General features: G+C 38.3%; 1 protein-coding gene across 1 annotated transcript in view; it reads left to right on the top strand.

The window, feature by feature from the left end:
* Positions 1-14053, top strand: part of CLVS2 (clavesin 2) — a 55691-nt gene extending 41638 nt beyond the window's left edge. The window contains exons 3-5 of the mRNA XM_026705409.2: positions 3868-3978; positions 5523-5743; positions 7934-14053. Coding sequence (XP_026561194.1) covers positions 3868-3978; positions 5523-5743; positions 7934-8021 — 420 coding nt within the window. The 3' untranslated portion in view covers positions 8022-14053. The remainder of the gene's footprint in view (positions 1-3867; positions 3979-5522; positions 5744-7933) is intronic.
* The last annotated feature ends 376 nt before the right edge of the window (positions 14054-14429 follow it).

The raw sequence follows: 14429 nt of genomic DNA, 5'->3' as shown, positions 1-14429 counted from the left end.
AGGAATCACTGCAGTTGTTAAGGAAATCATATAGTCCTTAAGTGAATCTGACTTTCACCATTGACTTTGCTTGTCGGAATCAATCTGGGAAGGTTGGAAATGGCTGCTCTGACCTAGGCTTCCCAAGATCATGAAACAGACTCCTCGTCCCAATAAAACCCCTTTTATTTAGGTTAAAGGGAATTCCTCTCCAGCAAAGTCCTGGCAAAGAGTCTTTCATGAGATTTCACAACTACGGACCTTTATCAGCCTTGGAGAGTTGCCAGGCTGATCTCTTTCAAATGCCACGCTATAGCAGCAATTCCTTGGCAAGAAGTCAGGAACAGATCTTCACTCTAATGAATTGAACTAATTGTCTCAAACAATTAGTTAGTGCAGACGTCACTCCCCTTTTGTTCTTCTTTATTCCCCATGGGAGGGGCCATTCACCATCCACCTGAGACTTTACTCCCGAGTCAATCCTTTTTCCTTAAATGTTCCCTTTTCCTGGCATCTCTGTGCATGAGCACAGTGGGAACAGGCTCCAGCTGTTCTTCTGCCCCACTGATCTCCAACTCTGAAGGCAGCTGATAACTGTCAGATAGCCCTGGCCTGAACTCTGCCCCTGATGCAGAGCACTTCCTCAGACTCCAGGACTGACCCATGTTCCTTCCCAACCTCCTCACTGTCCAAGTCTGCTGCCAGCTTGGTTGGCTGCTGGCAGGCCACAACAATGGCGATCAAGTAACCTGGGACACTGCAACTATTATTAATACATGCTGTTTACCAGTCACCCACATTTTGATCATGTGATTGAGGATGCTACAGTGGTCATTAAGTGTGAGGAACCAGCCCCAAGTCACGTTTTTTTCAGTTCCATTGTAACTTTGAAAGATTATTAAGCAAATGGTTGTAAGCTGAGGACTACCTATAGTCCTCAGCTTACATATAGTCCCCTCATTAGTTTCAAATGGTAGCATGGAGTGGAAGAAGATGAGTTAGCCATTAGCCTGGTATATAAAAAAAAGGCCTATGGCATGGGTGTCAAACTCATGGCCCCCAGGCCAGTTACATCATGTGCTGGCCATGGGCACCCCTGGTTTAGTGGAGGGGGGAAAAGTCACAATAAGTCACATGATGACAACATGATGCCACGAGTTTGACACCCCTGGTCTATGGGCTCCAGATTTAATCTAGCATTAGGAAGAAAAAGATAGAGATGAAAATAAATAGATGTGGCCAGATTACTTTCTTGCTAAACTTGTTCTTTTATATCCTTATTGGTTGGCTTTTTCTGTTTTTGCTGAGCATACATCCTACAGCTATTCCATAGCTTTAAAAAAAAAAGTAAATTCAGAAACACCAAAAAGGTCATTCTTGATATATCCTAGCTTCTGCTAAAATGAAAAGGGTAGACATTCCCTGGAATGTTGCAAAATGTCACATATAACCATTTCATGGAATGTAAGAATTGGAAGAAACTTACATCACCTTCTACCTTATAATTGTATCATACGTACATACATACATACATACATACATACATGATCCATCATTCAGGAAGACTATCAAGGGCTGTATTTTAGCTTAACAATATTAACGGAATGGAAAATACCAATGGAATTGAGAGAATTAGAAAAGATTTTTTTCAATAAGTCCATTCAACAATTTTAGATTGAAAGTGTAAAGACAACCAAGGATCTCCAGGGCAAAAGAATTGATTGTAAAATTTAATGAATGTTAAGTCTAGTTTCTTTATACTTCAGAATAGGTCAGCATATTTAAGAGTTGGAAAGAAATGAACAACTTACCAACATATCTGAATCAAGAATACTGATGGAACTTACTGAATGGGAGAGAATTTCCTGTGATGCAAACTGCTAATCTAATATTAAACATGATTATATATTAGAAAAGAGAGTGGGTCGCAGAGTTCAGTGCTCTCTCTTCTTTTCAACATCTACATGAGACTGGCTTGTTTAGAATAGAACAGATCAGAAGAGTTGGAAGAGACCTTGGAGGTCTTCTAGTCCAATCCCCTGCTTAGGCAGGAAACTCTACACCACTTCAGACAAAAGGTTGTCCAACATCTTTTTAAAAACTTCCAGTGTTGGAGCATTCACAACTTATGGAGGCAAGTTGTTCCACTGATTAATTGCTCTAACTGTCGGGAAATTTTTCCTTAATTCTAAGTTGCTTCCCTCCTTGATTAGTTTCCACCCATTGCTTCTCCTCCTGCCCTCAGGTGCTTTGGAGAATAGCTTGATTCCCTCTACTTTGTGGCAGCCCCTGAGATATTGGAACATGCTGATGATATTCAACTCTCTTTCTCAGCCTCTAGTGAATTAAACAATACCATGAACATCTTATTTGTTGTATGGGGACTGTAAGAATCTAGATGCAAAACAACAGGTTTCAACTGAATCTTGGAAAGACTGAATGACTATGGATCTTGGGGCCTATTGATTCTAGGACTGTGCCATCTTTACTGATTCATCTGTATTTGGAGTACAGTGTCCAGTTCTTGGTAGGATATTTGTTTAAAAGAGAGATGAAGAAGTGGAAGTAGAATGGAAGAGGTATGTCAAGATAAGGGGCCCAACTATTGTTGAGGGTTTTGAAAAGCTTTCATTTTTAACTTACAAAACAGAAGACTGGGATAAGATGTGGTCACAATTTTCAACAATCTAAAAAGTTCTACTTACAACAAAGGACAGCTCTTTTCTTAAATTTGGAGCAGAAGAAGATTAGACTATTGAAAAGAAAAGGAGGATTGAAATGAAAATGAAGGAAGTTCAGGCCAAATATTTAGATTAATTTCTTGACACTAGGAGCCACACTTTTAGAACACACTATGAAAAGCCTCACTGGAGGTGTTCAGCTAAGAACTAGAGAGATAATGACAAATAAGCATGCAGTGTTCACACTTCAGTTATTCAACTGAAACCCAGCAGTTATATGCATAAATAATTTAACATGGAATAATCAATCTGCTGTTTTAATTTATTAAAGCATTTAAATCCTCTTCGTCCCTCCTCCAATTTTTAATCAATGATTCCTAAGATGCTTAAGAACATACTGTATGTAAAAACATAGTCATTGCTTTCAAATAAAAATAAATGCATGTATATTTGTGTATATAAAATGGAAAGTTTATATGGTGGCAAATAATACAAACTGAAAATATGTGCATTGTTGTTTAGTAGAAAACCTCCTCTCTCTTTATTAGAATTTTTTCCCAAATTATTAGCTGGACACCGAATTCCTGTCCTGGAGTGGAAGACTTTTGTTTAATGAGCTTGCAAGAGAAAATCACTAGTCTGAAGACATAATATTAAACAAAGATCTTATTTGTAATGGTTTGTATCCTAATCATTATAGTGGAACTTGGCTACAAGTTTATTGTGAGGATGAATTTATGTGATCCTATACAGGTAGTCCTCAACTTACAACGGTTCATTTACTGACCAAAGTTACAACAGCAATGAAAATGTGACATGACCATTTTTCACACAAACATTACAGCATCCCCAGGGCCATGGGATCAAAATTCAGATGCTTGGCAACTGTCTCATATTTATGTCGGTTGCAGTGTCCTGGGCTGGTCATGTGATCCCCTTTTCTGATCTTTTGACAATGGAAAAGCCAGATCACTTTGCAGCCGTGTTGCTAACACAACTGCAACGATTCACTTACCAACTGTGACAAGAAAGGTCATAAAACAGGGCAAAGTTCACTTAACAACTGTGTTGCTTAGCAGCAGAAATTTTGGGCTCAATCATGGTCGTAAGTCGAGCACTACCTGTTTTCACAGCAAGTGCTAAGGATATAGAGAAAATGACAAATAAGATAAAAGTATCTACTGTTTGTTTTATGTTCTTCTTCCAGGACAGTTTCCCAGCTCGATTTGGAGGAATTCATTTTGTCAATCAGCCATGGTACATCCATGCCCTTTACACAGTTATACGTCCATTTTTAAAGGAGAAGACAAGGAAGAGGGTAATTTTATTCATCATTGTTTCCATCGTATTTCATAACTTGATAGCCTTGAAAACTGAAGAACAAATACATGTTCCAGTGTCTTATTTTGTGGTTTTAATTATATACCTGTGCCAGATAAAACATTAATAGAATTAGGATATTCTTTATTGGCAAAGTGTGATTGGGCACCCAAGGAATTTGTCTCTGATACATAAGCTCTCCTTGTACATACAAATACTGACGCAGCAAAGGATAAAACAGATTTACGACTTATTCTTTCTTGAACGACACAAATCAGTCCCATTTATTAAAAGCTCAATAGTTATTTGCACAGCTGCCTAAGCAGACTTGGTTCATCTTAAAAACAGTGTTCTGAAATGGGAGAATTAAGCTATGTAATCTTGGTAAAAAGTACTATATCTATATATTCACAGAGTCCATGACAGATGTTTTCTTTGGTGGTTGAACTCTAGGGATTCACTTAGTTTCTGCATTTGTTGTCTGATGCTTATCAAAGCAACATGTAAAAATAGTAAAAAAAACACATTATTTTACTTTGAATTTGATCCTAAGCACAAGGTGAAAACACCAGTAAACTCACACACAGAGAGACATGCATACATTCATCAAAAGCATGCCTCTCAGCCTCTCACTAAAATCCCAAGATCTCATTTTTTTAGTTGCGGCTAAGTTTCAAAAGCAACTTGAAATGGAGAATTTAATAAGCTTGCTCTTTAGAAATTCTATAGAATTCTATAGAAGATGAAGGCAGTTGGTTTTCCAGTTGCTTCTCTTTGTGACTTAATGGATACCATTCTACTAACAGGAATGTGTATCAGTAACCTCTTTGAATTCTCGTAAGCTGTTACTTCTGTCATCAGTGATATTATCCAATCACCTTGTCTTCCACTGATCTCTTTTTTAAATTGTTGCTTAATCTTCCATTCCAATTGTTACTTCCTGATCATCATACACATTCTTCAACAGGCAGAGGGAAAGGCTTGGGTATACTCCTTTTAAAGGTTAACCACAATTTGTTGTGGTTTATTTAGTCAAAACTTTTGGATAATTAATAAATAGTCGTCTTTTTGGACTTTTCGCTATTCAGTGGATCATGGGCATCTGTAAGCTTCAGCTCAAAATGGGCAGAGATGGATTGCACCATTGGGTCTCAAGCTCTGCCCCTGTTGGATATGCATGTAATTTCATGGTGCAGTACCAGTGGTGGGGAGCTTGTATTTTGCCAATATAATATATTTTCATCATTCTGCCCTTCTTTTCATTGTATTGTGAACTTGGATGATCCTAACTCTTCTAAATCATTGGGTGCATAGGCCTCTTTATAAATATAAGTTAGTAATCCCTGAAGGAGCCTGAAAGCCTTAAAAATCCATCTCTCAACAGCATCTTTAGGTAACCAATTGCATTTAAAAAAAAATCTTCTGAAACATTTGGGAAATCGTCTGTGATAAAAACCACATTTTTGAGCTGCCCAACTTTTCAGATAGCTATATTATAGATTCTGATTATTTTACAATGTATTATATTCCTCTTTTTCCTAGATATTTCTCCATGGAAACAACCTCAACAGTCTGCACCAGTTGATTCATCCTGAAATTCTCCCTTCTGAATTTGGAGGAATGCTTCCACCTTACGACATGGGCACATGGGCAAGAACGCTGCTAGATCACGAGTATGATGATGACAGTGAATATAGTGTGGATTCCTATAACACATCTGCAAAAGAAGTTGAAAAGGAGCTCTCACCCAAATCTATGAAGAGGTAAGTTAATGATGCCTTCTGAAGCAGGAAATGCTTAGGTGATCTCTCAGGTCAAATACCTGTTCTTAAGTACTGATGCCTTTCTCTTAAATTATGGGACCATTCCAAAAAATTAGGGATGGGAAACTTAAGTAAATCTTTGGATCAGATTGCTCACATGGCAGTCTGGAACTCATCTCCTCCTTGAACACCATCCTCTGGTATTCTTTCCTTTGCTGGGAAGGCAACTCAACTTTCATTCCAGTCCTTCTCTATACGGAAGACTATATAATTATGTCCAATCTTGCTCAGTTCAGAATAGTTGTTTTCAGCTACCATTTGTAAGCAGAAAACCTCCTTTCTCTATTTAGGAGGAGAAATAGGGCATAGAGGAAGAAATAAAACAGTATTATGGTTGAAGATGTTCCCTCTCTGGATTTAGGGATATGCTACCCTAGAGATACATTTACAAGGAATCTATGCATCATTATACTTGTGGATAATCAGAGAGAAGACTGACTTTTCATTCTTCAGGCAGTTCCACCCAAAAAAAGAGAGAGGGGGAAAAACTACTTTTACGAAGTTATCAGACCTGGGAAATTTGCTGTACCTACACAAACCACACTGACTGTTTTCCCTAGAAACTAAAGAATGCCTTTCCTGGAAAATTTAGTGAAGCATATGCTCTCCAGGGCTTTGGACTGAGCCCTCTCAACTGTCTTTGTTGCTTATCCTTTCCCTTTCCCCACCCCCTCACTGTGAATTCATATTCCCTCTGTATTTGCTATCATTCATTTCTCACTTCATGATCTCTAGCCTCTGAACATGGAGGCCGGAACATCGACCAACGGGTTTCCATTGTTAGAAAGCCATTATCACTTATTTAGAAAATGAAAATAAAACTGATAAAGGGGACCATTCACGGATGAGGTGAAGTAGGAAATCAGTTGATGTTCAAGGTCAGCTTTGAAGCTAAGTGCTAGCTTGGAACCCACATAAACAGGCAAGTTTTCTCATGCATACACAGATTTTTCTCGCTTTACAAAAGGTGAATTTAATTTAGGGCGGAACATTACATGACCCTAGCACAAAGCAAGGAACACCTGTATTTAGTATGCACAGGGGTACAGTTAACCTGCATTCATCATACCAACTTGCATGTCCCACACCATTTATCCAGATGCTGTACAATTCTTTCAATACCAAGTTAGACAGTATTACTGGGGAAGGAATTGCATACAGATCTGCACTTCCATGGTGGGGTATGCATATAGAAGAGACTTATGGTTCCACAATGGTTGCAGTTTGTTGCTGAGCTGCTAAGCTGTGAAATATTCCAAGTTTGCTGAGCTGAACTTTACTGAAGGAGAGCATCCGTGCCTAATTCTACTGCCCATTTCCCTTCAGGCAAGTGCTGCAATGCCCTCTTTTAGACCTTATTTCGAAACAGAGCCTTTGCCACCCTTTTCACATACAGCATTCATGTGCAATTTCATGCACAATAAGCTAGGGTCTGTCCCTCATAGGAACATCATTCTGTGCAAGCTGTCAATTGCCCACCAACTTTTATGGAAACCCCCCCCCAACCCCGCTTTCAGATGGATGGTATGTGTAAAAGGCTGCTCCCTAACCATCCTTTGCCCATTCCTCTGAAGACTTTCAGCTGTAAATGTTCAGGTGCACTTTTTTTTCTAGTTCATCAGCTTGTCTTCCCAACTATAATGAAGACTTTTGAGCAAAGGGCTCCTGGGAATGGGAGCCAGACAAAATAAGAGGCAGAAAAGTGCTTCCTAGCAACATGGAATCAAACTTTATTCAGCCTTTGCCTCCTTTAATGGCAAAGGCAAAGTGTGAGGGAGGTAACTGGGAAGAAAATCACTCCCACCCATCTGGAACTGGCAGCTTCAAAATGATCCAGTTTTTTTTTTAAAAAGAAGGTTGGCATTTAGGTGGGGAATGCATGTCAGCAAAAGCCACAATAGACTGAAAGGAGAGGCCTGCTGGCCAAATCTGATCTTTCAATCACTTTTTTTTTCATCCCCGCTTTAGGAAACATGGCTGGGTTTCTTTTCAGAAGGTCTTGCATCAGCCATCATATTCCCCAAGCATATTTTCTAGTTGCAGTCTGGCTTTCTTAATAATGCAAAGAAGCTTGCCTTTTTGTTGTCGCTAAAATGAGTCACAATAGGTCTTTGCTTAATGTTTTTCTAGGTCTCAATCTGTTGTGGACCCCGGAGTGCTCAAGCGCATGGATAAAAACGAAGAAGAAAACATGCAGCCATTGCTTTCGCTTGACTAGCAATCTGAGCATCAAATATGAATTAGGGTGGAAGGTATTGCTTTTCAGAACCATCCATTGAGAAAGAATGTACAAGTCAGGATCCTATTTTTCATGTTAACGTAGCATATTCTAATGAGGTAGCAGGTTTTGCAAGGCATCCTAGCTACCCCTGAGCTGGAAAACAGGGTGGGGGAAAAATAAACAGGAGAAAATATCAATAATATATTCTCTTAAGTGCCAACCTGTTTGTAAATAGTCTTTTCCTTCTCTGTGCATTTGTAAGTAATGATAGGAATTATATAGTACAGGAAAAAAATAAAGTGGCCATTAACGTGCCAGATGGAGGCACTGTAAAAGAACGGAATGAACTCAGACAAAATCAGAAAATCAGACGGTGTCATCCTTTTTATACAAAGCCATATTTCAGCTGCCACACTGCTTCATTCATTTCCCGTCATTTCCATTTAGCAAGATAAGATCTGTAGGCTTTGTAACTCAGATTTGCTGGTTTAAAAGATTGCCACAAACCTTGCCAGAGCTCATCACGGGGATTATAAAATAATTCACTGTGGGGAAGAAGAAGAAGAAAAGAAAAGAAATAGTTATAGAGACAAGAAGATAAATACCATTCCTTGGTATATTTTTGGGGACATCTGATATTCGCAGTCTGGATTTTGAGAGCTGTTTGGTTCCTGAACATGAATGAAGCCTCATCTAGGTTCCGTGTCTGAGAACTTTATCCTCATGGAACGTATTTCATAATCCTCTGCTCCTTCTACTTCGCAGATGGATGAATGATTTCTAAACTGTACGAAACAAAAGTCTGGATACATATCTATATATTTTTACCAGTCTCTATACATATAAAGTGTCATTGGTAGATAAGTATATTTAATCAAGGATTTATAAAAAAAAATCATACCTATTTGGTGTGTTTAGAGTTTATTATATATTGTATATTAAGGCAATGTCATTGTTAACTTAGTAAAATATTAAGTACATCATCCTACTTGGAGCAAAACCTAATTATTAGAAGAAAGGTGTGCTACAATGCCATGCTAAGGCCATCTTTTGTTTGTGATGTAATTGTGTAGATGAGATATGTGCCATATTAGACTGAAATAACATTTTTACCTCAGAAGATCAAACAGTACCTGAAGTGGACTATAGTTTAGGAGTGTGTCTTCATCTTTGATTGTGCTGATATGCATGTGTATTTCTGCTGTACATCAAAACAAGAATTGCACCCTACAACTATCTTTCCTTCAGAAAGATTTAATATTACAGTACAGTTGAACAGGAATGACAAGATCTCTTGCTTGCAAAAAAAGTGTTATGAATAAGCTTCAAGGACTTATTAATCAGTTAAAATACTTGAAATCCTTGACCATGGTGAGATTCAGTGTAGTTTTAAAGATCTTTGATTAAAAGAAAGAAAAAAGTATGAGTATTTTGTGAGCACTGTGTTCCATTCAGAGATTAGGTAATAGTTCATAGATGGACTATTACATCTTAAGTTGGCTCTACTATTGTTGTGTGATTCAGATGCTTAGTCTTTTCAACAGAAGGATGTTTCCTGGTCATTTCCATTACAAATTATTAATATAATGTGAGGCTGTAGTACACGCTTAGACCATTTTTTGTGCAGTTGAATGCTAAGATAAGAAAGGCACATTTACCTTAATTTCTCTTTACTATGTGTGCATTTTGACACTCGTGTTCTTCATATTCATTAACTTGATTGTGTTATTAAATCATCCTCATTTTGGGTGGTATAGATACAAAGTTACAGCATAAACTTCCATCTCTCTTGTGTCCTCAGGAGGATCCTTGTAGGGGTGAGCATAAGGCTACAGTGGGAAAGTTCCACTAGGAATATATACTTTCTATACCCAAAATGTCCTATGTACAGTATTAAGCAGAAAATTCTCAGTGGAAGAATGTTGAAATTAGTGCATCAGAACTGATCACTCTTGGTAGAAATGATTTAGCAAGACTGATGCTGATCACGTCAGAGTTCAAGGCATGGTTCTGAAGCAACACTTGCCTCTCTTAGAATATGTGTCATGCCCCTGGTGGAGACTGATTCTGAGCAGTCAGAGGAGGACCCAGGCCCATCCCTTATCCATCCTAGGGCACTCAGGGAGGAAAGGAGTGGAGTAAAATGTGGTCTACTTGGGAGGAGAGGGCCATGATCCTCTTCATGGGCTGCAGGCGTGAGACCTGCATAAGAGTTTGGACCTGCGTGCTAACAGACACTGGAGACAATTTAGTGTTTTATTCATAAAGAAGGTATATCTTGGTTGGCGTTCTTCCAATAGACTGTACCTGGTTATCTTCCTGAAGTTGGCAATTATCTATCCTGGTCTCTTGTGGAACTTTAATCAGTGTAGTTTGTTTTGGGTTTTTGCTTCATTATCAGCTCTTTGATTTTGAACTGTGTTTCTTTCCTTTGAAATGTTATTTTGAAAATAGTTTACTCCTCCACTGTGAACAATTAAACAGTGAAGCGAAGTTGAAGGCATTAAAGGACTTTTATTTAAGTTTTGGGTTTTGTTACATTTCTGACATACTCTGGGTCATCACAATATGCTTCAGCTTCCTTGGAAGGATTACAAAAAGTAAGCAAAAAGTTATGTTTCCTTCACATTGAGCTTGACTCGTGGTGATTAGCAATGACTTTTTCCTGAAAAATCACTGCTGCTGCCTTCTTTTCCATTTCTTTTTCATTTTTGTTTCCTAGTCTAGTTTATAGTTGGAGATTTCCTGAAGGTCTGTCATCCAAATATTAACCAGATCCAATCTTATTCATTTCCATGGTCAGCCATGTATTGCTATGTGTGGTCGCTTGCTGAAGCCTTAGAGTACATGTCAATGCATTCAGAATTACTGCTAAGAAGAGATTGAACTGGCAATATCAACCAGTCTACTTTCTTTAGTCAGGTACTTATATAAATCATAATGTTCATCATAATGTTTTGAAGCGTATTTCTCACATTCATACTTTACTGTTTTAGGTGCATAGAAAAAAAGAAAATGGGCAGTTTCTTGGCATCTAGTTTTGGCTTTTAACCCATCTTCTTGTATCTTCATTATCAGAAAGAAGAACTTCACATGTCTCTACCTTCCCAGTGTAATTTCATGCTAGTAGGTTAGAAGTGAGTCCATTTATATTTGTTCTTTGAAGGTTCTTGAACTTAAAAGTCTTCTGAACAGCAACAATACATTCTTACAAAATTTTACAGGAGTAAAAATGGATGGTTAGATCTTGGTACAGGTAGTCCTCTACTTACAACCACAATTGAGGCCAAAATTTCTGTTGCTAAGTAAGACATTTATTGAGTTTTACCCCATTTAATGATTTTTCTTGGCACAGTTATTAAATGAATCACTGCAGTTGCTAAGTTAGTAACACAGTTGTTAAATGAATCTGGCTTCCCCATTGACTTTGCTTGTCAGAAAGTGATCACATGACCCTGGGACACTGCAACCGTCATAAATATGAGTCAGTTACCGAGCATCTGGATTTTTATCACATGAAATGGGGATGTTGAAATGGTTATAAGTGTAAAAAAATTGTCATAAATCATTTTTTTCAGTGCTGTTGTAACTTTAAACAGTTACTAAGCAAACTGTTATAAAACAAGGGCTACCTATCCTATAACCTGGTAGAATTAGGATGATTGAAAAATTAACTTTGTGGATATAATGCTCAGCAAGACAAGTGATAATTATAACAGATACATTTTCCTCCTGTAATATAAGAACAGAGCAAAGCCCCTCAGCTTGTCAATGCACTACCTGTGACTTTGCAAGATTTTGAGGGCAGCTATCAAAATACCTTCACAAATTGTATCATAACGTTCATGTAACAGAAGGCAGAAAATGTTTAATATGTAGAGAGTTATACAGTATTTGATGTAGTTCATTAACTCTATTTAGTTTTAATTATATGTTAATTTATCCATTCATCTAGATTAATTAAATAAAATTTAGTATTCTGGCTCTGCCCAATATTTGGAATAATGCCATTCAAAAATCAGTTGTGAAGATTAATCGAGAAAGGATGGAAATGAATGATCCTTCTGTGGATCATTGGGCTGGAGTGAAAATGTGATTAAATTGCCTTTTAGTTCCAAAGATGGTTTGGGATAAAGGACTTCAATATAGCACCCAAGTTTCTCTCAAATGATTTGAAAAGGAACAGCCTATAATCTTCACTTGAGCTATAATTTTCAAATACCAAGAACAAGTCAGTCCCTGCTATCACCCCTAACTGATCATTAAAAGGTAAAGCTAAAGGTTTGCTCTGTCCAGTTGTATCTGACTCTAGGGAGCGATGCTGAGCTCCATTTCTTAGTCAAGGGAGCTAGCATTATTTCATGGTCATGTGGCCAACATGACTATACACCGAGAATGCCGTTGCTTCCCCACTGAAGTGGTACTTATTTATCTACTCACATTTGCAGGCTTTTGAACGGCTAGATTGGCAGGAGCTAGGGAAAGTAACAAGAGCTTCCTTCTGTTGCACAACACTCGGGTCTCAAACCTGGGCTTTTCGCATGTGCCCCCCCCCATACACACACACACACACACACACACACACACACACATACATATATCAAGCAATCAATCTTATTGAACCTCATACCAACCTTGAAGCAACAGAAAGCCTCTTCACCTTCATTGCAAACCTGAAACAAAAGGAAATCCCTTCCTCCTTTTTTTTTTTAATAGAATATGTTGTCCAGTTGTTTTGAAAAAGAAAGAAAATTCTACCAGGCCATCACAATGGGGGTAACTGGAAACCTCACAAAGAGTTGTGAGGTGGCATGATAGAATGTCATCCATTTTGCAACCCATTTCTCCCAGTGCCTGTAGTGGCTATTGGTGGCAGGTGGAAAACATGGCAATGTGTTGTAAGTAAAAGCAATTTTTTTTAAGGCTGTAAGAAGTAAAATTCATGGTATAGTCCCTAGTCTGTACAAAGGAAACAAAACAAAGACTATTAACAAAAGCAAGCAGCTCCGAGCTAGGCACATGATAATTTGATTCATAAAAAGGGGGAGGAAAAAATATTTTAATTTTACCACTGCTGAGTCAATTCAACATTTTTTAAAGAGCTTGATCAAGATCAGGAACTAGGGAGAGAGAGAGAGAGCAAGAGAGCAAGCAAAGTTTCCTTCATTGCAGGAATGGACTGCCTCATGTTCGGCAGAAAAGAAATAAATCGTTACAAGAGAGGCTATAATTGGGGTTGCACATCAGCTGAGCCATTCATAAATCAAATAAACTGCCAAGCTCAGCTAAGCCAGAGGGATCCCAGAGACCTTTTTGAACTCACACTTGAGTTCTCATAGAGAAGCGCTCACAGATATATTTGCATAAGCAGAGATCTTGAGGAACCCTCTTCATTTCTGTGTAGTGCTACAATAATTCCGTAGAGTGGTGTGGTGGCCTAGAACTGAAGCTGTCACCTCACATTCAGGAGGCTGTGAGTTCGATCCTAGGTAGAGGCAGCTATTTCTCTCTCTGGGCACGATAAGACTATATCTGATGAATAGAACTCAGCATTGGCAACAGGAAGGACATCCAGCCCATAATCACTCAGCTCCATTCAGTTGCCCAGTTGCCATCTCACAAGGGATTATGGGGTCATTAAAAGATGATAATGATGATTACAATAATTCAGTAGAGTTTCTCTCTGCTTGCCCTCCTTGATTATAAGCAGTGAGGGAAGACCTCCAAGAAGCATTGTAGAAAGATATGCTCTCTCTATAGGGCTGCATTAATTCATCTTCTTTTTTCTCTTAACACGAATTGAACCTCTGCTTGCTAGAAACAAGATTTTCATTGGAAAAAAAATAGGCAGTATTCTAATTACTTGTATATATTTTGTATTTCAAGGTTTTTTTTTCATGATTCTTTCTCCCAGATGTACAGGTAGCCCTTAGTATACAACCATCATTGGGATTGGAATTTTTGTCATAAGTCAGTGCACTTATAAAGTGAATCATTAATATCAGATCAGATTTTATGACCATTTTTACTGTGACGAATCACACATTGTTACATGAATCGCATGGTCATTAAATAAACCTGGCTTCCCCAAATGACTTGGCTTGTTGGAAGCCAGCTGGGAAGGTCACAAATTCCAATCATGTGACTGCAAGACACTGCATCTATCACAACTATGTGTTGGTTGCTAAGTGCCCGAATTGTGATCATGTGACCAAGGGGGTGGTACAATGATTATAACTTCGAGGATGGGTCGTAATTTTTTCTGAGGCTGTCGTAACTTTGATCTGTCAGTAAACAAATGGCCGAAAGTCAAGGACTAATTGCATGCAGTTTTGGGGAAACAGGGTGTTTTGTGCCATAGTTCTCATTCACAGCAATAAGAGATTCAGGTTTTTTTTCTTTCTT

Source organism: Pseudonaja textilis, chromosome 1 (genome assembly GCF_049901715.1).
Source record: "Pseudonaja textilis isolate UNSWEBS1 chromosome 1, rPseTex1.2, whole genome shotgun sequence".
NCBI lineage: Eukaryota > Metazoa > Chordata > Lepidosauria > Squamata > Elapidae > Pseudonaja > Pseudonaja textilis.
The sequence above is the reverse complement of the archived record's forward strand: the minus strand, read 5'-3'. Positions and strand labels throughout refer to the sequence as shown.